General features: G+C 44.6%; 1 protein-coding gene across 6 annotated transcripts in view; it reads left to right on the forward strand.

The window, feature by feature from the left end:
- bmpr1ba (bone morphogenetic protein receptor, type IBa) overlaps positions 1-24,695 on the forward strand; it is a 506,418-nt gene that overhangs the window by 425,051 nt on the left and 56,672 nt on the right. For 5 of the 6 annotated variants that reach the window (XM_052035149.1, XM_052035147.1, XM_052035134.1 and 2 more), the window contains 2 exons: positions 17,080-17,239; positions 20,042-20,144. In XM_052035149.1, the coding sequence (XP_051891109.1) occupies positions 17,080-17,239; positions 20,042-20,144 (263 nt within the window). Of the gene's footprint in view, positions 1-16,105; positions 16,177-17,079; positions 17,240-20,041; positions 20,145-24,695 lie in introns of those variants that run through there. The other variant, XM_052035150.1, reaches the window with a different exon arrangement.

Genomic DNA, 24,695 nt, shown 5'->3' on the forward strand with positions numbered 1-24,695 from the left:
CAAGTCTACAGAGTGTAGACAAGGGTGCTAGCACTGAGGCATAGCTCACGTTTTACTCTGTGTTCAATCTCCAGCAGTATGCACACTTTTTTCAAAGATTGTTATTGTGTGAACATCATGGTCAGGTGTAAAATGTAAAGCAGTTCCTAGCATTTGTCAACTCCAGCAGTGGGAGAGTTCTGTTTAGTGGGGGAACCTCAGGATTCAAGTGTTTGGAAAGTTTAAGCATTTTTTTTTGTGTGGGGGACGGGAAAGAAATATTTCTCTCATACTTTTAATGCTCAGGCCCATTTAAGGAATCCCAGTGTAAAGCATTCCTTATTTAGAAGTGCCTCAGAGTTTGTCACTTGCAAAGACGTTCACCTCCAGAGCAAGTTTAATTTGTACTCAGGAAAATCTCACAAAGCATACCTGTCCAAGTCCTTCAATTTGAAAGAAAATGTTTAAACTGCATTTGTGCAAAATACTTAACACTTTCACGCCCAATAATTCAAGAGTGTCCTGTTCCCTTCAAATAAAATCTTTTGATCTGTGAATTGCAACCAACTAAGAATTGTTTGCTATTAGTTGTGCAGTGTGATGAAGCACTCATGTACAGTGCTGATGTGATGGTGCAGGAATCTACACCTCCGTGAAGGGCAGGTATACACTGGGAGGGTAATCCCATCTCCTTCACTAAAAATTCCTTAAACTTTCCATACATTTGAATGCCGAATTCCCTCCAACTGAACAGAACTCTCCCACTGCTGAAGTTCCAAACTTGAGGAACTGCTTTATATTTTACACCTAACAGTGATATTCCACAATAACAATCTTTGAAAGTGGTGTGTGTACTGCTGGAGATTGAACACAGAGTAAAATGTGAGCCATGCCTCACTACTAGCACCGTTGTCTACACTCTGCAAGACATTGAACATAATGAGTAGATGGTGGTGGGTGTATGGAACGAGCTGCCAGAGGAAGTGGTTGAGGCAGGTACACTAACAACATTTAAAAGACACTTGGGCAGGTAGATGGATGGGAAAGATCGAGAGGGATATGGGCCAAATGCTAGCAAATAGGATGAACTTGTTTGGCATTGACAAGTTGGGTCGGAGGACCTGTTTCCGTGCTGTGTATGGTTCTGTGACTCTATAAAGTATGAGTCTTGCTGCAGTGCCTTGTCTAGGAATCAGAAAAACATGGGGCAAAGACCACTCCATGGACTTCAAAGTCAAGGTCAAAGTCAAGGTTATTGTCATATGCCCAAGTACGTGTGTGTACAAGTGCACTGAAAAACTTACTTGCAGCAGCATCACAGGCACATAGCGTCAGATAAGCAGCATTCACAAGAAAAACATAAATTAAACATAAATTATACACAATTTTTACAAGAAAGAACACAATTAGAACAAAAAAATCAAGTCCATTTTAGTGCAAAGTGATCAGAGTGGTCATAGTGTGGCTAAACTCCAGTGATTAAGGTTGTGCTGGTTGGTTCAAGAACCGAATGGTTGAAGAGAAGTAGCTGTTCTTGTACCTGGTGTTCCTTGAGCAGGTAATCCAGAGGTGATGCTCTGATGTAGTGGTGGGGGTGTGATGTGTGGTTGAGGGGCTAACACCCCTGGTCTGGCTTCTCAGGTGAATACAAAAGATCCCTTGGTGTTATTTCAAGGGAGTGCTGAAACTTTGCTCAGTAACCCTGCCAATATTGCCACACCTCTTCTCACAGCCTTCCTTCTCCACCAGCTACTCACCTTCTCCAGACACTTTCCCATTCAACTGCAGGAGGTGCAACCCCTTCCCCTCTTACCTGTCCCTTCCCACCACCCAAACGCCCCTTCCAGCTGAAGCAGTGATTCACTTGCGATTCATCCAATAGAGTATACTACATTCGGTGACTGTTTTGCCCTCTGTTCAGTCCACAAGGGCGATCTTACACCTCCAGTTGCATGTCACTTTAACTCTCCGTGGCCTTCTACACTGTTCCAGTGAGACCCAATGTAAGCTTGAGGAAGAGCATTTCCTTCTTCTATCTGGGAACGTTGCAGCCTGTTGGACCCGATGTTGAATTCAACAATTTCAGACAGCTCACTTTTCCTGTTTATATCAAAACTGGCCAGTTCTGCTGTAGGGTTATCCACCTGCAACATCAACTCAGTCTTTTCTCGCTCCACAGACACTGACTGAACTGCTGGACATTTCCAGCATTCTCCTTTTGGCTCCAGCACCAGCTCCAACCTGACCTTCACATCACTGATCTGTCCCTTTGTTTATCTTCTCCTTGTTTCGTTGTCCTCATTAATCTGTTAACCAGACGGATCCATAAACATCTGGATCGCCCCAGCAGCACTGGTCCCACCAAATCAGCGATATTCCCTTTGTTCTATCCCTACCTCCCCCACACTCTTTGCAAATTAAAACTAACATGTTACTCACCTTCCCAGTTCTGATGAGGAGCCTTCAACCTTGTCTTTCTCTTTCCACAGTTGCTGCTTGACCTGCTGGGTGTTTTTCTGTCTTTATCTCAGATTTCCAACATCTGCAATATTCGATCTTCAATTACTAAGAAACTGATTTTAATTGCTGCTGTTTGTGGGAGCTTGCTGTGCATTTTTTGTACAATTTATTTTTGTAATTTATAGTAATTTTATGTCTTTGCACTATACTGCTGCTGCAAAACAACAAATTTCACGACACATAAGTTGGTGATAATAATTGATTTTGACATACTAGCAATCCAATTGCTTACATTGCCACAATAAAAAACATGCCATTGGCTGTGTTGGAATGTCCTGAGGTTGTGACAGGCTCTGGGATCCGCATTCATAAGGGAACGAGAAGGGGTCAGAGACAGAGTCACCCTGTGTTTTACTGAGCCACTTGTTTCAGCTGTAGTTTTGGGACAAGTTAGTGGGATGTTCTCCAATATCCCAGAAAACATTGAAGGTGCTGGGTGAATTAAAGGAAGGAAAGGCTTGCTTTTTATATAGAAACTTGTCTGACATTAGGATGTTCAGAGAACCAATGAAGCACTTTTGAAATAGAGGCATTGTATTCATTTAGCACCAAGCTTTCACAAACTACAAAGAGATAATGGCCATATAAACCAGTTTTGGAATGATATCGATTGAGGGATAAAGGACGCCAGGGAGAGCTTCCCTGCTCCATGGACTCTGTCTATACCTCTCGCTGCCTTGGTGAAGCAGCCAGCATAATCAAAGACCCCACCCACCCGGGTCATTCTCTCTTCTCCCCTCTCCCATCAGGCAGAAGGTACAGGAGCCTGAGGGCACGTACCACCATGCTCAAGGACAGCTTCTATCCCACGGTGATAAGACTATTGAATGGTTCCCTTATACGATGAGATGGTCTCTTGACCTCACATCTACCTTGTTTGACCTTACTGTTTACCTGCACTGCACTTCCCTGTACCTGTGACACTTTACTGTGTATTCTGTTATTGTCTTTACCTAGTACTACCTCAATGCACTGAGTAATGAATTGATCTGTATGAACGGTATGCAAGACAAGTTTTTCACTGTACCTCAGTACAAGTGACAATAATAAACCAATTCCAATACTCTTCTTCAAATGGTCTGGGAAAGTCAACAGCCCTTGTCCAGATGTCAGCTTCCCTGACTCTGTGCCAGTGTGCTAACCCAAATTGTTGGGACCCCTGGAATGGGACTGGGACCTCTTAACTTTCCAATCCAAATGAAATGATTATTGTCTACATCTTTTTCTGGTCACTTTATGCCACTCATTATCAGAACAAATAACCTTCTATATGGATGTAACCCTGATGTAATACTTTGTAGGGCAGCTGCAGTAGTGTAGAGGGCAGGCACAGTAGTGTAGCGGTTAGCGTAACACTAGAACAGCGCCAGAGACCCGGGTTCAATTCCGGCCGCTGTCTGCAAGGACTTTGTACGTTCTCCCCGTGTCTGCATGAGTTTCCTCTGGGTGCTCCGGTTTCCTCCCACATTCCAAAAGACGTACGGGTTAGGAAGTTGTGGGCGTGCTATGTTGGCTCCGGAAGCATAACGACACTTGCGGGCTGCCCCCAGAACACTCTACGCAAATGATGCATTTCACTGTGTGTTTCAATGTACATGGGACTAATAAAGAAATCTTATCTTACATTGCAATAACAACATAAAGAGCTGGAAATACTCAACACGTCAGGCAGCATCAGTGGAGGGAGAAATAGAATTAAGGTTGCTTCAATCAAAACTGAAGCATTTTCTCTGCTGCTCTCTCCACAGATGTGTCCTGCTTCCAGTGCTCAGTGTTTGCATTCCACATTTCCATCAGTTTTGTTAAGGACAAGGTGGTACAGCGGTTAAGGCTGCTGTTGCACAGCTCCAGGGATCGGGGCTCGATCCTGACCTATGGTGCTATCTGCACTGGGTTTGCATGGTCTCTCCTTGACTGCGTGGGTTTCCCTGGATGCTCCAGTTTCCTCCTACATCCCAGAGACATGCTGGTGTAAATTTCTGCTGCAAATTTCCCACTATTGCAGGTTAATGGGAAAAAGAATCAAAGAGAAATCGATGGGCGTGTGTGAGAGAATAAGATCAGAATAAGATTGATTATCACTGACTTATATGATGTGAAACTTGTTGCTTTGCGGCAGCAGTGCAGTGCAAAGACAAAATTACTATAAGTTCAAAACTAAATAAAGAGTGCAAAAAAGGAATAATGAGGTAATGTTCATGGGTTCATGGACTGTTAAAAAATCTGATGGCGGAGGGGAAGAAGCTGTTCCTAAATCGTTGAGTGTGGGTCTTCAGGCTCCTGTACCTCCTCACTGATGGCAGTAACGAGAAGAGGGCATGTCCCGGATGGTGATGGTCCTTAGTTGCAGGGTACAGGGAGGTAGGAGAGGATGGGATTGCTCCTATGGGAGCTAGTCTGAACACAGTGGGATAAAGGGACTCCTATGTCATTAACAGATTGAAGATAATACAATTGATGAGAAAAAGTTTTCAGTTGACTGGGAAGGAAATGCCATTTGAGAACTGTAACTATCTTTCCTTCTCCAGCCTTGAGCGTTTACATAGAGCAGAATGTTCCTCCTGGTTAGACTTGATGGAATACAGATATTTAAAAAAAAAGGAATAGGCACTTTATGTTTTTAAACAATCCCAAAATGTAAAGGACCTCTCAGTGAACTTGACAGCCAGTTAGAGCTCGCTGATGCCAGTCAGCTGTTATTCTGAAAGGCATAATGAATGAATTGCTGGCCCTTTTTACAGCAGAGGTGAGAGTATGCACTGAGGTTTTCAAACACTGAAATGCTTTCAGCAACTGAAGATCAAATTCAACAAATCACACCCTTCTGTCTGTGGTCAGAATTGCTTACCCTTGTTTCATGAAAGCAATTAATTTGAAGCTCTGCAGTGGATTTCTTTGCATACCATCCTAATGCACTGTTTACTGAGCAGATGTCAGAGACAATCTGTCCATGAAACCTTTGGTGACCTAGTCTCATGTTCTGGCCAAGATTCAAGTCACCAGCTCTGGTTTCCTGATGCCCAGTTTTAGTCTTCATTGATTACCTCTAGGATTTGGCAGTTCACTGGTTCTCAAGCATGGCATGTCCCGACCGGTGACTGTCCATCCTCCCCTGAGAATAAGGCCTTGGAAGAAGAGCTGTTGTATGCCAGTAAGCGGTAAAATGATGCTGCCTGTAGATGTTAAATAGAGAGTGTTGTTCCCTCTCCTTTGCTAAGATACTGACACTGATGGTGATGCATGGGTTGGAGCAGAAGATGGTGTTTCATGGCATTAGGTGGCAGGGAATGAGTGTGTATGTATATTGGCATTGGAGTTGGTTTGTTATTGTCACTTGTACCAAGGTACAGTGAAAAACTTATCTTGCATACCATTCGTACAGATCAATTCATTACACAGTGCAGATACACTGAGTTAGTACAGAGTGCATTGAGGTAGTACAGGGTAAAAACAGTAACGGAATACAGAGTAAAGTGTCACAGCTACAGAGGAAGTGCATTGCAGCTAGACAATAAGGTGCAAGGTCAAACAAGGTAGATTGTATATGTGTATATATACACGTGTATGTGTACACGTGTATATATGTCGATAGATGTACGGCGGAGAGCATTCTGACTGGTTGCATTACCATCAAGGACATTTTCAAGAGGCGTTGCCTCAAGAAGGTGGCATCCATCGGTGAGGACCCTCACCATCTGGGACATGCCCACAAGAATTATCATGATTAAAGATTGCACGGCTTTGCTTTGGACAACTGTAGAAATTTCAGATGCAATTCTGGGTCAGGGTGTGGGGTTGCAAAGCTGGTGTTCACCTTTCTATTGCTTTAGTGAATCCAATTGGAGTTCTTTGGGTATGTGGCCAGCAGAATAGATAATGGGAAACCAATAGATGTGGTGTATTTAGATTTTCGGAAGGCTTTCAATAGACCCACACAAGGTAATGGTCAACAAGGTTGAGGCATGTGGATTTGGAGGAATGTATTGGCATGGACTGAGAATTGGTTCACAAATAGAAAAGAAAATGGGCCTTTGTCAGATTGGCCGGTGTGACTAGTGGAATACCACAGGAATCAGTGCTTGGATCCCAGCTATTTATAATCCATATCAACAACAGATATTCACATTTTGCTGATGATACAAAACTAAGTGGGACTGTGAGTAGGAAGGTGGATGTAGAAAGGTTTCAAGGGAATACAGACAAGTTACAGCAATAGGTGAGAACATACTTGACGGAATATAATTTGTTAAATATGAGGTCATCCTTCAGTGCACAGAAGCAGAAAGTCAGAGTATTCATTAAATGGTGCCAGATTGGGAAATGCTTATGTTCAGAGGCTATCTGTCAGGTGCAGCAAACAATTAAGAAAGTAAATGATATTCCCAGCAGCAAGTTTTTGTTCACGTATTGGAGACGAAAGAGCCTGCCAATGCTGGAATCTGGAGCAACAAACAATCTGCTGGAGGAACTCAGCGGGTCGAGCAGCATCTGTGAGGGGAAAGGAATTGTTGACGTCTCAGGTCGAAACCCTATCAGGACCAAAACTGGAGAGGGGAGATGGGCGGTATAAAGAGGAGAAGGGGAGTGGTGAGAAAGGAGTCCGAGGTTATTGGTGGTCTGAGGAGGGGTGTAAGATGACAGGCAGGTTGAACCAGATAGGGGAGGGGAGAGGGGAGGTGGAATTAGAACATAGAACATTACAGCGCAGTACAGGCCCTTCGGCCCACGATGTTGTGCTGACATTTTATCCTGCTCTATTTTCTATCTAACTCTTCCCTCCCACATAACCCTCCATTTACCTATCATTCATGTGGCTGTCTAAGAGTCTCTTAAATGTCCCTAATGTATCTGCCCCCAGAACCTCTGCCGGCAGTGCGTTCCACACACCCACCACTCTCTGTGTAAAAAACTTACCTCTGACGTCCCCCTTATATCTTCCTCCAGTCACCTTAAAATTAAAATTGGGAGACAGTGGCAGGGGAATGATAGATGGAGGCAGACAGAAAAATAATGAGAGGCAGATGGGGGCAGGGGACTGTGAAGGTTGGAGACAACTTTATTCTGGCACTCTCTTATTGTTTTCCCTTGTACTACCTCAATGCACTGTTGTAATGAATTGATCTGTATGAATGGTATGCAAGACAAGTTTCTCACTGTACCTCAGTACATGTGACAACAGTAAACCAATTTACCAATTTACCACCAGCAGCTTGCTGGTTCACAAATTACTTACCACTAGAATGGAGACAGAAAACATTGAGGACAAAGAAGGCAAAAGAGACATCAGATCGCGAACCTCAAAGAAGTTCTGTTCATCCAACAGGATCTCTCCCTGGCTTTTTTGTTTTTCTTACTCTCGGTGGTTTTGGTTTCCCTTTATATTGGTGTAGAATAAGGTGTGGACCAAAACTCATTTCCACAGATGCTGCCTGACCTGTTGAGCATTTTCTGTTTTTATTGGGCAAATAGTTTGTAGGTCATTATCACAAGAGGGCTTAAGTAAGAACAAAGATTTCTTTCCATAATGATAAAATAAGACAAGACGTCTTTTATTAGTCACATGTACATCGAAACACACAGTGAAATGCATCTTTTGCGTAGAGTGTTCTGGGGACAGCCCGCAAGTGTCGCCACGCTTCCGGTGCCAATATAGCATGCCCACAACTTCCTAACCCATACATCTTTGGAATGTGGGAAGAAACCGGAGCACCCGGAGGAAACCCACGCAGACATGGGGAGAACGTACAAACTCCTTACAGAGAGTGGCCAGAATTGAACCCAGGTCGTGTCCGCTGTAATGGCGTTATACTAACCGCTACACTACCTGCCCACAGGGCCTTGGTGAGATGACGCCCAGAGTACTCCATACAGTTTTGGTCTCCTTACCTAAAAAAAGGGATAATTACCATGGATGGAGTGAAATGAGGATTTACCAAACTGATTCCTGAGATGGAGTGTTTGCTGAATGAGGAGAGATTGAGTAGACTTAGCTTGTTTACTCTTGAGGTTGGAAGAATGAAGGGTGGTCCCATTAAAACATACAAAATACTTAAAGGATTTGACCTGTTGAAAGCAGAGAAGATATTTCCCCTCGTTGAAGAGTCTTGAACCAGGGGTCTTTTGTCTCAGAATAACCGATAGGCTAATTAAGACTGAGATGTGGAGAACTTTCTTCACTTGGAGGGTGGTGAATCTTTCGGGATCTCCACTCTGCAGAGCTGTGGAGGCTCAGTCATTTTCATTCAAAATAGAGGTGGTTGGATTTCTGGATGCTCAGGTGGTCAAAGCATGAGCAATGAATTCCAGCTGAAAAATGGCACTTGGGTATCAGCTACGATCTTGATGAAGGCAGAGTGGGATCAAAGAGTAGGGTGGCCTAATTCTGGTTCTTATTTGTGTGAATCCCTGCAAAAATGTAACTTATTGACTCATGAATTCCAGCCTAACATGGGTCCAAGATGGTCTTTCTTACTGAGTCACATCCGTAATCACAATCCACTTTTATCTGCACGGATTCCATCTGCAAGTTTCACTTTGACTGTATCATCTCTGCGTGCAGTTTGAACAAAGCTGACTGCCAAGGAGCCCTGGTGTCTTAGCTCCAGAGTTGTTCAGGTGTTGAACTTTTCATTCTCTTCCTTAAATGTCTCCATCTGTGTTTAAATTTAGGCCACACACATGAAATGAAAGGAAAATCACGGCCTAGAGATATCAAAATAAATTATTCACTTGGCCTTCCCAAATGACTAACAAAATAATCATAGAAGACCTCAAGTACCAAAATCTCACACACACACGCACACACACATTTTTAAACCGTGCAGACTTTTTAAAATACATTTTTCAGGATATGAGCATCACAGGCAAAACCAGATTTATTGCCCATCCTTAACATCTGTTGAGTGGGTGAAGGTGAATCATCCTCTCAATTGACTGTATACACTAACACATACACACATAAACATACACACACATACTGATTGCATTATGGCCTCTATACCAATCAGAATGCTCTCCACTGTACATGTACAGAAATTTCTAAGAGTGGTGATATACCAAACCTCCTCAAACTCCTAACGAAGTAGAGCCGCTGGCATGCCTTCTTCGTGATTGAAAATGATCGAAAGAGAAAAACTCATCAAAGTAGTTCTCGGGGATTGGATCCAGTGGCTGGATGAAGCAGCACAGCAACTGGTTCACATTCGTGGAATTTCTAGTACGGAACAGGCCATTCAGCCCACCTGATCTATACTTGTGTTTATGCTCCAAATGAGTCTTCTCCCATCGTATATACTTCATGTCATACAATTGACCTGTTTCTTTCACTTCATAGAACATAGAACAGTACAGCACAGAACAGGCCCTTCGGCCCACAATGTTGTGCCAACATAGCTAATCCCTCCTACATCCAGAATGCCCATTTCCCTCTATGTTCCTCTCATTCATGTGCCCATCCAAGCCCCTCTTAAAAGCCCCCAATGAATTTGCCTCCACCACCCTATCAGGCAACGCATTCCAGGCATTCACCACTCTCTGAGTAAAAAACGTACCCCTGACATCTTTAAACCGTGCAGACTTTTTAAAATACATTTTTCAGGATATGAGCATCACAGGCAAAACCAGATTTATTGCCCATCCTTAACATCTGCTGAGTGGGTGAAGGTGAATCATCCTCTCAATTGACTGTATACACTAACACATACACACATAAACATACACACACATACTGATTGCATTATGGCCTCTATACCAATCAGCCTCCGCCACCCCAGAGAAAAGAGCCCAAGTTTGTCCAGCCTCTCCTGATAGCACATGCCCTGTAATCTAGGCAGCATCCCAGTAAACGTCCTCTTCACCCTCTCTAAAATCGGACTTTTGAATTTAATAGTGTTATGGGAGCTCGTTTGTATGTACATGTGTCTGTAAATTGGGCGTTTATAACCTGGGGAAGGCCTGTATTAGCAATATTCCTGAATCCTAGCCTCTCAGAAGAATAGCACTTCCAATAATTTTCAGTTTCTGTATGTGTTTATTATTGGGCTCAATTTATGAGGCATTCTGTTTGAACTGCCTTGCTTGTAAGGTCCACATGAACCAAGCACCCAGGTCATGATTGAGCCCAGGTCCCCTTCAGCTGTGACACTTTAAATCAATTAGTGCTTTTTTGCTGTTTCTAGAATCTCTATTTTTTGCCTCATACCTGTTGTTATTTGTCTGTGACTCAGGCTGATTACTTACTGGGAGAAAACATTTGCAGAAGAGCTATATTGAAATGCTGAAAATCTGGGATAAAAACTGTAAGTGATAAGGCCACAATGCCACTGAGAGAAAAGAATAAACTGAAACCTGTTCATGCATCACTGGCCTTGTAATGTTTTTACAGCCCATTGAAAAATTATTTGCATAAACAAGTATTTCATTCATTTTGCCCTATTAGGGTAAAAACATTGTAATTAATGTGCATTATAGTTAACAACTATGACTCTAATGGATTCATTAATTAAACATTTAATTTTTGTAATAAAATATTAATTTTCTTTTGATGTCTTCCATGAGGAAATTATTGTATGAGAACAAGAAGTGCAAGGCTTCGCTACATCTGCTTTAATCTTGCTGATAAGTGGTCACAATTGATGAAAGATTTAGTTGTTCTGATTTCAGTGAGCCTTCTATTCAAGGTATCCATGCCAACGAGTGAAGCAGGCTGCCCATATTATTGCAGTTTCAAGCACGCATTAAGTAAAGCTAGTGTCGAGTAAAGATTCCTGAGCTGTCGGTACAGGCCAACAGGGGTAACAAACGGGTTCCGATTTTGTCTGTAAATTGGAAAATATACAAAAATTACTCGATATTTACCATACCTCCATATTATTGTAATGAATGGCATCAAAAGCACAGAAGACTCATAAGAAAGAACAATTACTGAAAGTGGAGAGAGAGAGAGGAAACTAGTTCTGCCGTCTGTAAGGAGGAACGTATGTACGCACATCTGACTTTTGAATTTAATAGAATTATGGGAGCTCGTTTGTACGTACGTGTGTCTGTAAATTGGGCATTCGTAACCTGGCAGAGGCCTGTATCAGCGATATTTCTGAATCCTAGCCTCTCAGAAGAACAGCATTTCCAATAATTTTCAGTTTCTTTATTTGTTTATTATTGGGCCCAATTTATGAGGTATTCTGTTTGAACTGCCTTAGGTCAATTTTTAAACTCAAAAATTAATCTTGAGGCATGAGGCTGAATCCCACCACGGCAGCTGGGGAATTTCAATTCAAGTACTAAAATAAATCTGGTATGTATAAAAATGCCAGAATTCGTAAAGGTGACCGTGAAACTCCCAGATTGTCATTCATTAAAGTTCTTCAGGGAAAGATGTGCCATCCCACTCACTTGGGCCTATATTGGACTCCAGACCCACCGATGTGGTTGACTCTTAACCGCTGTCTGAAGTGGCCCAGGAAGACAGTTCTGGGCAATTAGTGATGGGCAGCAAACTCTGCCTGGCCAGCAATGTCCAAATCCAGTGAACCAACCAATGAAAAGTTATAAAGTATCGTTGTTCTTCCATTTCACTCTTGTCTCCCCCTAAGCTGTCACTATCTGCGTTGATGCATGTATTTCTCCCCAGGTAACGTAGAGCATAGAACATAGAACATAGAACAGTACAGCACAGGAACAGGCCCTTCAGCCCACGATGTTGTGCTGAACTAATTAAGCTAGTAATTAAATGCCTAGTTAAACAAATCCCTTCTGCCTACGCAATGTCTATATCCCTCCATTCTCTGCACATTCATGTGCCTGTCTAAAAGCCTCTATCATTTTTGCCTGCACCACCACCCCTGGCAGTGCATTCCAGGCACCCACACTCTCTGTGTGAAAAACTTGCCCTGCACATCTCCATTGAATTTACCCTCTCTCACCTTAAATGCATGCCATCTAGTATTAGACATTTTGACGCTGGGAAAAATATACCCGGTGTCTACTCTATTTATGCCTGTCATAATCTCATAAACTTCTATCAGCTCATCCCTCAGCCTCCACCGCTCCAGAGAAAACAACCCAAGTTTGTCCAACCTCTCATTATAGCACATGCCCTCTCATACAGGCAGCATCCTGATAAACCTCTTCTGCACCCTCTCCAAAGTCTCCACATCCTTCCAACAATGGGGCGACCAGAACTGCACACAATACTCCAAATGCAGCCTAACCAAAGTTTTATACAACTGCTTGTGTAAAACTAGGATCTTTCAAATATTTATCCATCTCCACCTTAGAAATATTTAATGATCTGGTCTCTACCTTTCTCGGAGGCAGAGAATTGCAGAGATTCACTACCCTCAAGAAGAAATTCAATCCAAACTTTCAGTGGGCTATCAGATATTTTACATCTGAGTCAAATATCAGCCTATCTGTGTCCTCTAATAGGAGGTGAAAGGCAAGAGCTTGCAATCGCTCCTGATCAGGACACCTTGCAAGTGATTAATTAGATTTGAATGCATTGCAGCATTTGCTATAAATATAGCAGCCATTTCAGTCACAGCAAATGAGGTGGATTACTTAAGTATTCGGGACAACGAGGATAGGATCAAGGTCAACCTTACCCTCCTGACACTCAGGGTGAGATTTCCACTCCTCTGCTTTGAGCCCATAACTTTCCCCTTAACATTAAGGGTCGGGAAAGCCGACGTGCAAAGTTTTGGAGACACAAGAGACCGCAGATGTTGTAATCTGGAGCAAAAAAGGAGGAACTCAGTGGGTCAGGCAGCATCTGTTGAGGCAGAGGGATGGTCGACATTTCGGGTCGAGACCCTGCGTTGGGACTGAGGGTGTACAGGAAAGATAGCAGATCTAAAGAGGTGAGAGAAAGGGGCGCGGCAGGGACCAGGGGCTGGCAGATGAGGAGGGTGGATAGGTGACGGGTGGAACCAGGATGAGGAGGGAGATGATGAGCAGATGGAGCCAGGTGGGGGCGAGGAATTAAACTGGGTGACAGGGCTGGGAGAACCTGTGTGGATCAGAAGGAGTGGGAAAGGAGCACAGGGAGTACAGGTTACCTGCAGTTAGAAAATTCGGTGTTCATACCACTGGATTGTAGATTGCCCAGGCAGACTATGAAGTATTGTTCTTCTAGTTTGTGTTTGGCCTCACCATTGCAGTGGAGAAGGCTGAGAGCAGGCAGGTCAGTGTGGGAATGGGAGAGGGAGTTGAGATGGCATGTAGATGGGAGGTCAGGATTGCCATTTGTACAGAGCGCAAGTGTTCCCCCAAATAGCTGCCCAGTCTGCACTTGGTCTCGATAATGTAGAGGAGGCCACATCGAGAGCACCAAACGCAGTGGATGAGGTTGAAGGAGGTGCGCCTGAAGGTTTGCCCGCCTGAATATTTGCAAACCAGGGAGTCATGGAGAGTGTGGCTCCTGCTGAAAGCAGGGATGGGTGGGGAGAGGAAGATGTGACTGGTGGTAGGATCCTGTTGCAGCTGACAGAAATGACAAGGGATGATGTGCTGGACGCGGAGACTGGTGGAGTGAAAGATGAGGACCTTGAAGTTTGGTCCGTGGTCACCCTGCCAAGAATAACTGGTGTCTTTTTTTCATATTTGTTGTGCTGGTATCATTGGCAGGTCTATAGTCCATTTCTGTTGTCCTTGAAATGAGAACTATCAGGCCATTCTAGAGGATAGTACAATTCCGGTCACCGTACAGTAGGAAGGATGTGGTAGCAACAGAGAGAGTACAGAAGAGATTCATCAAGACGTTGCTGGGACTGGAGGGCTTGAGTTATAAGGGGAGGCTGGATAGGCCGGGACTGTTTTCCCTAGAGCGAAGGAGGCTGAGGGGTGACCTTATAGAGGTTTATAAAATCATGAGGGGTATAGATAAGGTGGATGGTCACAGTTTTTCTTCCTGGTGTAGGGGAGTCTGAAACTAGGGGCATAGATTTAAGGTGAGGGGGGAAGATTTAAAGGGGACCTGAGGGGCAAGTTTCTCACACAGAGGGTGATGGGTATATGGAATGAGCAGCAAGAGGAAGTGCTAGAGGCAGGTACAAGTACGACGTGTAAAAGGCATTTGGACGGATACATGGATGTGCAAGGTTTAGAGGGATATGGGCCAAACGCAGGCAAATGGATGATAAGATAAGATAATATCTTTATTAGTCACATGTACATCGAAACACACAGTGAAATGCACCTTTTGTGTAGTGTGTTCTGGGGGCAGCCCGCAAGTGTTGTCACGCTTCCAGTGCCAACACAGCATGCCCACAACTTCCTAACCCGTACGTCTTTGGAATGTGGGAGGAAACCGGAGCACCCAGAGGAAACCCACGCAGACACGGGGAGAACGTACAAACTCCTTACAGACAGCGGCCGGAATTGAACCTGGGTCGCTGGCGCTGTAAAGCGTTACGCTAACTGCTACATTACCGTGCCTAGCTTAGATGGGCTTCTTGGTCAGCATGAACAGGTTGGGTTGAAGGGCCCATTTCTGTGCTGTATAACTCCATAGCTCTGTGGCACGGTAGTGTAGCAGTTAGGGTAACGCTTTACAGCGCCAGTGACCCGGGTTCAATTCCCGCCACTGTCTGTAAGGAGTTTGTACGTTCTCCCCGTGTCTGCATGCGTTTCCTCCGGGTGCTCCGGTTGCCTCCTACATTCCAAAGACGTACGGGTTAGGAAGTTGTGGGCATGCTATGTTGGCGCCGGAAGCGTGGTGACACTTGCGGGCTGCCCCCAGAACACTCTACGCAAAAGATGCACTTCACTGTGTGTTTCGATGTACATGTGACTAATAAAGAAATCTTATCTCACATTTAACAGTTAGCAGTGGGTCTGGAGTCACATATAGGCCAGATAATGTAAGAATGATCGATTTCCTTCCCCAGAGGACATGTGAACCAGACATATTTTCATGGCAATCCATTATTTTCATGATCATCATTACTGATGCCAGCTTGTTAACTTATTTAGCTAACTGATTTTAAGTTGCCCACTTGAGATTTGAACCTGATTTTTGAAAGAAGTGGACAACTTCAGCTCTGAGAAAGAGCTGGAAAGCAAAGACCAGTGTTACCCTGGGTGCTTATGTGAGTGGAAGAGCCAGCGGACATGAATAGAATCAGTTCCTGGAACAGTTGCTTACTGGCAGTGGGAAACAGGTGTTCTTGTACAGGCCGACCTTCTCCTCAGTGCTATAGCAACTCGTTTTTAATCTATCCATGTTGATGCTCAATATCAATTAACAAAACATTGATCTGTCGGGCTGAGTTCAAACTGACTGCTTGCCTGCGAGGGATTTGGATAATCTGGTACACCAGAGTGGAAAGCAGTCACCTGATCTCACCATATGTTCAGTGCTGAGTGTGAAGATTTTGCCTTGGGTTTGATGCCCCTTCAGAGTTCCACAGATCTGCGGCGTTAAACTTGGCTGGTGGTAGAGTCAATAAAACTCAGAACTGATCAACAGATTTGATTTGCAGAGAGTTAATTTCTTTTGCACTGCTACTGTTTGCAAAAGTGCATGCATTTTGGCTTGGTCATGTTCAACAAAGCAGTGAGATATATCAGAGAAACAAAGGACTGCAGATGCCGGAATCTAGATGAGAAATACGATGATGCTGGAGGAACTCAGCAGGCCAGGCAGCATCCGTGGAGAAAAGCAGGCGGTCAACGTTTCAGGTCAGGACCTTTCTTTAGGACTGAAGATAGGAAAAGGGAAGCTCAATATATAGGAGGGAAAAGCAGAGCAGTGATTGGTGGACAATAGAGGGGAGGTGAGGTGGGCACAATGTGGTGATAGGTAGATGCAGGTAAGAGATAGTGATGGGCAGCTGCGGGGAAGGAGGGGAGAGCAGATCCACCGGGGGATGGGTCAAAGGTAAGGAGGAAAAAAGTGGGGGGTAGAAAAAAGAGAGAGAGGCTCAGAAAAGGAGGTAAAGAAGAGGCATGGGTGTGGGGGATTTTTAAAGTCGGAGAATTTAACGTTCATGCCATTGAGCTTCAAGGTTCCAAGATGAAAAATGAGGTGCTGTTCCTCCAGTTTGCGCTTGGAATTCTCCTGGCAGTGGAGGAGGCCGAGGACTGACATATCAGTGATAGAGTGGGAGGGGCAGTTGGAGTGACTGGCAATGGGGAGATGCAGGTCGTGGTTACGGACGGAGCGCAGGTGTCTGTGAAACGTTGGCCATCTGCTTTTCTCCACGGATGCTGCCTGGCCTGCTGAGTTCCTCCAGCATCATCGTGTTTTTCATCAGTGAGATAGATCACCTGTCACTGTGCTGGGATGGACATGTTGAGGCTGGGTCTTGGGGAATTACCTTGTTCCTCTTCAACGATGCCTGGGAATGATGACACCGTCCTCAGTTTTGCATCTCACCTGAACAACAGCACCACTGACAGCACAGCACTCCAGCCGTGCTTCACTGAGGCATCAGGCTGGACAGTAAAACTTGAGATGATGTTGGTTTTAAAGTGAGTGTAATGCCAGTGTAAGACATCCTTGAGTCCTTTCCCATTTTCTGAGGTAGTAGTTATCTTCCCCCACATTCTTTTACCAGCCTAATGACTGAACTCTTTTCTCAGGTAACTGTCTTGACAACATGCTTCTACGGAGTACAGGGAAGCTGAATGTGGAACACAAGGGGGAACATGGCGACAGCACAGTATCGACACCTCCTCAGAGGGATCTGTGGTGCCATTGTCACCACCATTGTCCCGAAGAGTCTGTGAACAACACCTGCAAGTAAGTTTACATAAAAGCAGAAATGCTCAGTGGGTCGGACAGTGTCTGTGGGGAGAGAAACGGAGTTCGAGCTCACTAACCTTTCACTGGAAGCTGGAGAAGTGAGGAGACAAGTACACAGAGAAGGGGAGGGGTGGAGAGGACAATTTGGAGATAAAGCTTGTCCAGGGCGGGGTGAGAATACTTTCTGTGCCTTCTGGTTAATAGATGAGTGAGGATGATGTGAGAGAGGCAGGTGGGGGGGGAGCGGGGAGGGGTGAGAGAGAGAGAGAGATTTAAAAACATTATGCTAGTGCTGTATGATGCAGGGCATGACAGTATGAAACAAAATCAGAAACATGAAACAAAGGAAAATGCCAGAGATACTCAGCAGATCAGACAGCATCTGTGGAGGGGGAATAAAACTTGGTTAATGTTACAGGTGGATGACTGTACATGAGAACTGGCCAGTTCTGACACAAACAAGAAAGCAAGGCTATCTGAAATTGTTGAAATCAATATTGCATCCCCAGGCCCATTGGAAGGTGAGGTACTGTTCCTCCACCTGATGTTGGAATGGTGCAGGAGGCCAAGTGTGGAGAGGTCAGAATGGGATTGGGCTGGAGAACTTCCAGTGACAAGTGATTGGAGGATCAGTTTCACCCTTTCAGACTGAATACAGGTGTTCTGCAAAGCAGCCACCCATTCTCTCTCTGATTTCTCCAGCACAGAAGAGACCTAATCATGAAGACTAAATGCAATACATGAGAATGTTAAAGTCCATTTCTCACTGTAGCCTCTGTTTTGAATTTGGCTAATATTATCCCTGCTTCATTCCAAGTGATCTGTCAGGAAATGTGTTTGGGATCCAGAATCATAAATCGAAAAGGACAGAAACCAGCGCTTCGGCCCTTGTCCATGTTGATCATGATGCCGATCTACACTAAACCCTATTTGCCCACATTAGGCCCGTATGCCTCTACTTCTTTCAAGGTCAAAGTGGAGTTTATTGTCACGTGCATAATTCCATGTTTGCACAGGTGCAATGAAAAACTTACTTGCAGCAGCATCACAGGCACATAGCATCAGATAAGCAGCATTCACGAGTAAAACATAAATTAGGCATACATTATACACAATTTTTACAAGAAAGAACACAACTAGAACAAAAAAAAAGTTCATTTTAGTGCAAAGTGATGAAAGTGGTTATAGTGTCCCTAGACTATAATGATTAGGGTTTTCCTATCCAAGTACCTTTCCTTTTAAACATAATTGTATCTGCCTTCACCACCTCCTCTGGCAGCTCGTTTCAGATATTTACCACCCTCTGTGAGAAAAACTTGCCCCTCAGATCTCCTTGAAGTTTCTCCTCTCTCACCTTAAACCTGTGCTCTCTAGTTCTGGATTCCCCAACCCTGGGAAAAAGACTCTGGCAATCCATTGCTGCCTGCGCCTCTCATAGTTTTATGACCCTCCATAAGGTCACTTCTAGCCTCCTGCGTTGCACTGAAAATAAACCCAGCCTGTCCAATCTCTCCCTTGTAACTGCAGCCCTCCATTGCAGGCAACATCCTGATGACTCTTCTGCACTCTCTCTATTGATGCCACATCCTCTCTGTAGCGTGGTGACTGGAACTGTACATAATACTTTAGCTCAAAATGATGCATAAGTTTATCGAAGGACAGGTTTGGTGTTGGTCTCATTGGTTTAGTTGGCGAATGAGTGTACTGTTCAGTCCAGAAGCGTCAACCTGCTTCTCTTCTGATTAATCCAATTTGAGTAGAAGGATGCCATAAATAACGAACCTCACCAACACCCCTCTCTCAACCTCTCTGTGACCCCCTCTGTGAATGTAGCGTTGGGGTTTTTCTGAGAAGTATGAACATCAGTTGTTAGAACATAAAACAGTACAGTTCTAGAACAGGCCTTTTGGCCCACAATATTGTGCTGAATTAATTAAACTAGCCTAACTAAACTAATCCCTTCTACCTGCAGAATGTCGATACCCCTCCATTCCTGCATATTCATGTGTTTATCTAAGCGCCTCTTAACTGCCTCTATTGTATCTGCCTCCACCACCACCCCTGGCAGTACAATCCAGGCACCCACCGCTCTCTGTGTGTAAAACCTGCTCGGCACATCCCCTTTGAACATTCCCCCACTCACCTTAAATGCACGCCCTCTAATATTAGACATTGCGACCTTGGGAAAAATATACCAGGTGTCTACTCATAATCTTATAAACTTCTATCAGGTCTCCCCTCAGCCTCCGCTCCTCCAGAGAAAACAACCCCAGTTTGTCCAACCTCTCCTTATAGCACGTGCCCTCTAATCCAGGCAGCATCCTGGTAAACTTCTTCTGTACCCTGTTAAAATCGAATTCGGCTGGGATTAACTCCTCGGTGAACAAATCAATTAGCCTCTGCAAGATAGCAGAGGATGATGGTTTGTGGGTTCAGAGCCCCTGCTTAAAATCTCCATGTTCATACCTAGAATTCTTTATCAACATCTTACTTCACTGGATTATTCTAGAGGGGACAAAGCTCTCAAGAAAAATGCCACCAACCGGCAGAAGATCAATAACAGATATGAGTTGATATTTTTATAACCACCCAGGGCTTGACAGGGTACAAGCAGAGATGTGTCCTCTGGTTGAGTTACCTAGAACTGGATAGCCACTGATAATCCCATTTCCTCTCTGGAATGACCGGGTGCACGTCATCTGTAACCCTGGTAATCGTGCAGTACATCCTCTTTGGGTAAATGGAGAACACTTTGTTGTTTGCAGCTGGCTCATTGTGATTGCATTTTTGTGTCCTTAGAACGGATGGTTACTGTTTCACCATCATGGAGGAAGGTGACTCAGGAGGCCACATCATCACCTCCGGGTGCCTGGGCAAAGAAGGTTCAGACTTCCAGTGTCGGGTGAGTAGCCTTGCTAAAGGGGTTCTCTTGAAACTTGCAACGGGGGTTCTCCATCCAACTAGATACTCAACTTCCTCATCGGCAGACCTCAGTCCGTGAGGATTGGTAACAACATCTCCTCCTCGCTGATCATCAGCACTCTTTTGCAACCAAAAGAGAGTCATCAGGATGTTACCTGGAATGGAGGTCTGTAGTTACAAGGGAGAGATTGGATAGGCTGGGTTTATTTTCAGTGCAACGTAAGAGGCTAGAGGTGACCTTATGGAGGTTCATGAAATTATGACAGGTATAGATAGCAGAGCCTTTTCCCCAGGTGAGGGAATCCAGAACTAGAGGGCACAGGGTTTAAGGTGAGAGAGGAGAAACTTAAAGGAGATCTGAGGGGCAAGTTTTTCTCACAGAGGGTGGTAAATATCTTGGAATGAGCTGCCAGAGGAGGTGGTGGAGGCAGATACAATTATATTTAAAAGGCATTTGGAAAGGTACGGATAGAAAAACCATAACCATTATAGTTTAGGAACACTATGACCTCTCTGATCACTTTGCACTAAAATGGACTTTTTTTTTGTTCTAGTTGTGTTCTTTCTTGTAAAAATTGTGTATAATGTATGTCTCATTGATGTTTTACTTGTGAATGCTGCTCATATGATGCTATGTGCCTGTGATGCTGCTGCAAGTAAGTTTTTCATTGCACCTGTGCACACATGGACTTGTGCGTGTGACAACAAACTCAACTTTGACTTCCAAGTCTTGCCTACTGGGTTTTCTGCTCCACAGTCATACATGGAGATAGCTTAAAGCATTCATTCACGGAAAAAGACACCTTATGATTGATACTGACCCCAGGGATCTCAGTGGGAGACAATTGATGTGTTAATCAGGGTGCTTTGCCAGCACACCTGTAAGGCAGACCTTCCAATAATCGTTATAAAGATGTAGGATGAATTAATTAGCAACAAACAAACTGCTGGAGGAACTCAGCGGGTCAGGTAGCATCTGTGGAGGGAGGTGGACAGTCGACATTACAGGTCGAGACCCTTCATCTGGACCGATTGATTAGTCCAGAATTGCTCCATTTACTGCTCCATCATCAACATTCTGGGGCCCTCCATTAACTGGAAACTCAACCAGACCAGCCACGATAAATATTGTGGCTGTAAGTGCAGCTCAGAGGCCCATGGGAAGCGACTCACCTCCTGACACCCCAGTGCCTTTCCTCCATCTGCATGGCACGTGATGGGATACTCTCCACCAACACCCAAGAGACTTGATCCAGGACAAAGTAGTTCACTTGATCCGTTCCCGTCCCCCACCTGAAACATCCATTGCCTCTGCTACTGTGCACAGCAACTGCTTTGTGTGCCATCCACAAAATGGATTGTAGCTGCTCATCCAAGTACTTCCCAAACCCGCAACCTCTACCATCACGATGGTCAAGGGCAGCAGGGGAATGGGAACATCACCATCCAATTTGCCATGCTGATTTAGGAAGATATCCCCAATTCATCATTGCTGGGTCTAAGTTCTAGAACTCCTGCCCAGTAGCTCTGTGGGACCACCTTCACCAGAAGGACTGCAGTGGTTAATGCTGATGGCTCACCACCACACTTAGAGGCCACACTTGTGTACAGTTCTGGTCATCACACTACAGGAAGGACGTGATTGTGCTGGAGAAAATGCAGAGGAAATTCACCAGGAATTTGCCTGGATTGGAAGCCTTTAGATATGGGGAGAGATTAGAAAGGCTGGGCTTGTCTTCCCTGCAGTGAAGGAGGTTGAGGAGCGAACTGAGGGAGGCATGAGAGGCATAAGTCCCTGACATGAAGAGAAACATCAACATTCTGGGGCCCTCCATTAACTGGAAACTCAACCAGACCAGCCACTTAAATATTGTGGCTATAAGTGCAGCTCAGAGGCCCATGGGAAACAGCTCACCTCCTGACACCCCAGCGCCTGCCTTTCCTCCATCTGCATGGCACATGTATAATTTTAACATCACCAAGTAGTAACTTCGTATGTATCAAGAGTGATGTTGAGGTCCAGATTAGAATTGGAATTGGTTTATTATTGTCACGGGTACCAAGACACAGTGAAAAAGAGTTCTGGAAGCCTTCTGGAACTTCTGAAAAGAGTTCTGAAACTTCTGGAAGTTCTGGGTACAGGTCAATTCAAAATGTATGTACATCAAGGTAGTACAAGGGAAATGCAAAAACAGAATACAGAATATAGTGTTACAGTTGCAGGGAAAGTGCAGTGCACGTAGACAATAAGGCGCAAAGGCGTTGACAAGATAAATTGTGAGGTCAAGAGTTCATCCTTAATGCACAAGTCTCTTGAATGGAGTCTTGTGCATTACGAGTCTTATAACAGTAAAATAGAAGCTGCCCATCTTCCATGTCATGGTGTCAGGTTGGTTCTGAGCCCAGATTTAGTCTGGATTACACAATAAGGCTATTGGTATAGAACCTCCTCAGACCACAGGATGTGAATACTTTTGTACTTTTTAACATGGGGCCACTGTCGTAATGAAGGAAATGCTGTAGTCAATTTTCACACATCAAGATCCCACAAACAGCAGGATGATAATGGCTAGGTAAAGTTTCTGTGGGTCATGTTGGTTCAGGAATTAATTTTGGCCAGGAAATTGGTAGAATTAGTCTTTTTTTTAGCAATAATGCCATGGCATCTTTTACATTGACAAGAGACCTTGCTTTAATTTCTTGTCCATCAGAAGGCAGCTCTGGCTCATGGGAGGCAGATTCAATGACATCATCATTAATTCTCTGTGGACACACAATGTTGATGGACTGGTCTAACTTGACCATGGAGAAATATAACTGGCTGGAGCCAATGGCCAGCCATCACTTAACCTCTCCCACCCTGCCAAATGGTTTCTTGTGACAAGATGGGGAAAATATCAAGATAACCTCAGGGCCATTAAGGAAAATAAAACCCTGGATAATCTTTCCCCAACTCCCTCAGCCTGTTGAGTGAGAATGTTACCAGGACTCGAGAGACTTGGTTATCGAGAGAGGTTAAGCAGGCTCGGACTTTATTCCTTGGAGTGTAGGAGAATGGGTGACCTTATAGAGGTGCATAAAAGCATGACGGGCAGAGATAGGGTGAATGTGCAGTCTTTTTCCCAGGGTTGGCGAATCAAGAACTGGAGGGCATAGGTTTAGGGTGAGAGGGAATAGATTTAATAGGAACCTGAGGGGCAACTTTTTTCACCCAGAGGGTGGTCTGTCAATGGAATGAGCTGCCAGACGAAGTGGTTGAGGCAGGTACATTAAGAAAGTTTAAATGGTACTTGGACAGGCACATGGATAGGAAAGGTTTAGAGGGATATGGGCTAAACACTGGCAAATGAGACTAGCTTAGATGGGAATCTTGGTCAGCATAGACCAGTTGGGCCAAAGGGCCTGTTTCTGTGCTGTATGACCCTATGACTCTATAACTCTATCCTCCACTGGCAGTCAGTTAATGTTCATGTGTTGCATCACTTCACCTTCAATCTGTGGCTCCTTGACGAGTCGGCGATATCAAAGGTTAACTGTATGGACATAAATCTGGAGAAATGATCTGAAATCAGACAAACCCTGCAAGTGGATCTTCAGGGCAGTCTCAGCCCTGAAGAGTGCAATGTGTCTGCCTACTCACTATGTGACCGGCCAGCAGCACTCCTGCGCCCAGGGTTTGTAGCACTTCGTAGCAGTTAATCTTGAGGGTGAGCAGTGGTGTGGAACCTGTGCAGTGTAAGCTAGTGGCACCACAATGCCATAAAACTCCTCATTTCACACGGGCAGGTGTAATCAATCTGATCCGTGCTTATTGGAACCAGATTTCACACAGATCTGCTGGTGCATAAATCACAAGAGTGAACAGGAAGGATTTCAGCTCCAGCTTTTGGAACTGTAATTGTGTGCATGTGTAACGACTGTGCTGTGCCAGCATTGCAGAGTACACAGTTTCCCTGCGGATTGAGCAGCGCATAATTCCTTTCTTGCTGTGGCAGACTTGTTAAATAGCACAGACCACCCGAGGGCAAAATCGTTAGGAGAGGGAATTTATTGAAGTTGACTGTTCAGCCCTTTTTCAGGACAAGTAGACATTTTATTTGTCCAATTAATAAGATGTCCAGCTTCAAATGAGGGGAGGTGCTTCTGCACCTTGCCAATCTTTCCCTGGTGCAGTCTCTTGTCGGCTCTTGTGGTCGTGTTGTGTTTATTCTCACGGCCAGCCTGTTCGCTGTGTTGGTCTGCAGCCCCACAACTGCACCACTGTGCAGTGCAATGCAGCCTGCAGTAATCAAGAAAAACGATAGTTGCATTTATACAATGCGATCCACACCATCCCAGGGCAGCTGATGAGTAGTTTAGAAATGCAATGTAGCAAGTGGACCCAAGAGACTGCAGATGCTGGAATCTGGAGCAAAAACAAACTGCTGGAGGAATTCAATGGGTCAGGCAGCATCTGTGGAGGCAATTGACGTTTTGGACATTGAGACCTGGCAACAGGTCTGTACATAGTAAGATCCTAGTCAAGAATGTG

This window comes from Pristis pectinata, chromosome 2 (assembly GCF_009764475.1).
Source record: "Pristis pectinata isolate sPriPec2 chromosome 2, sPriPec2.1.pri, whole genome shotgun sequence".
Classification (NCBI taxonomy): domain Eukaryota; kingdom Metazoa; phylum Chordata; class Chondrichthyes; order Rhinopristiformes; family Pristidae; genus Pristis; species Pristis pectinata.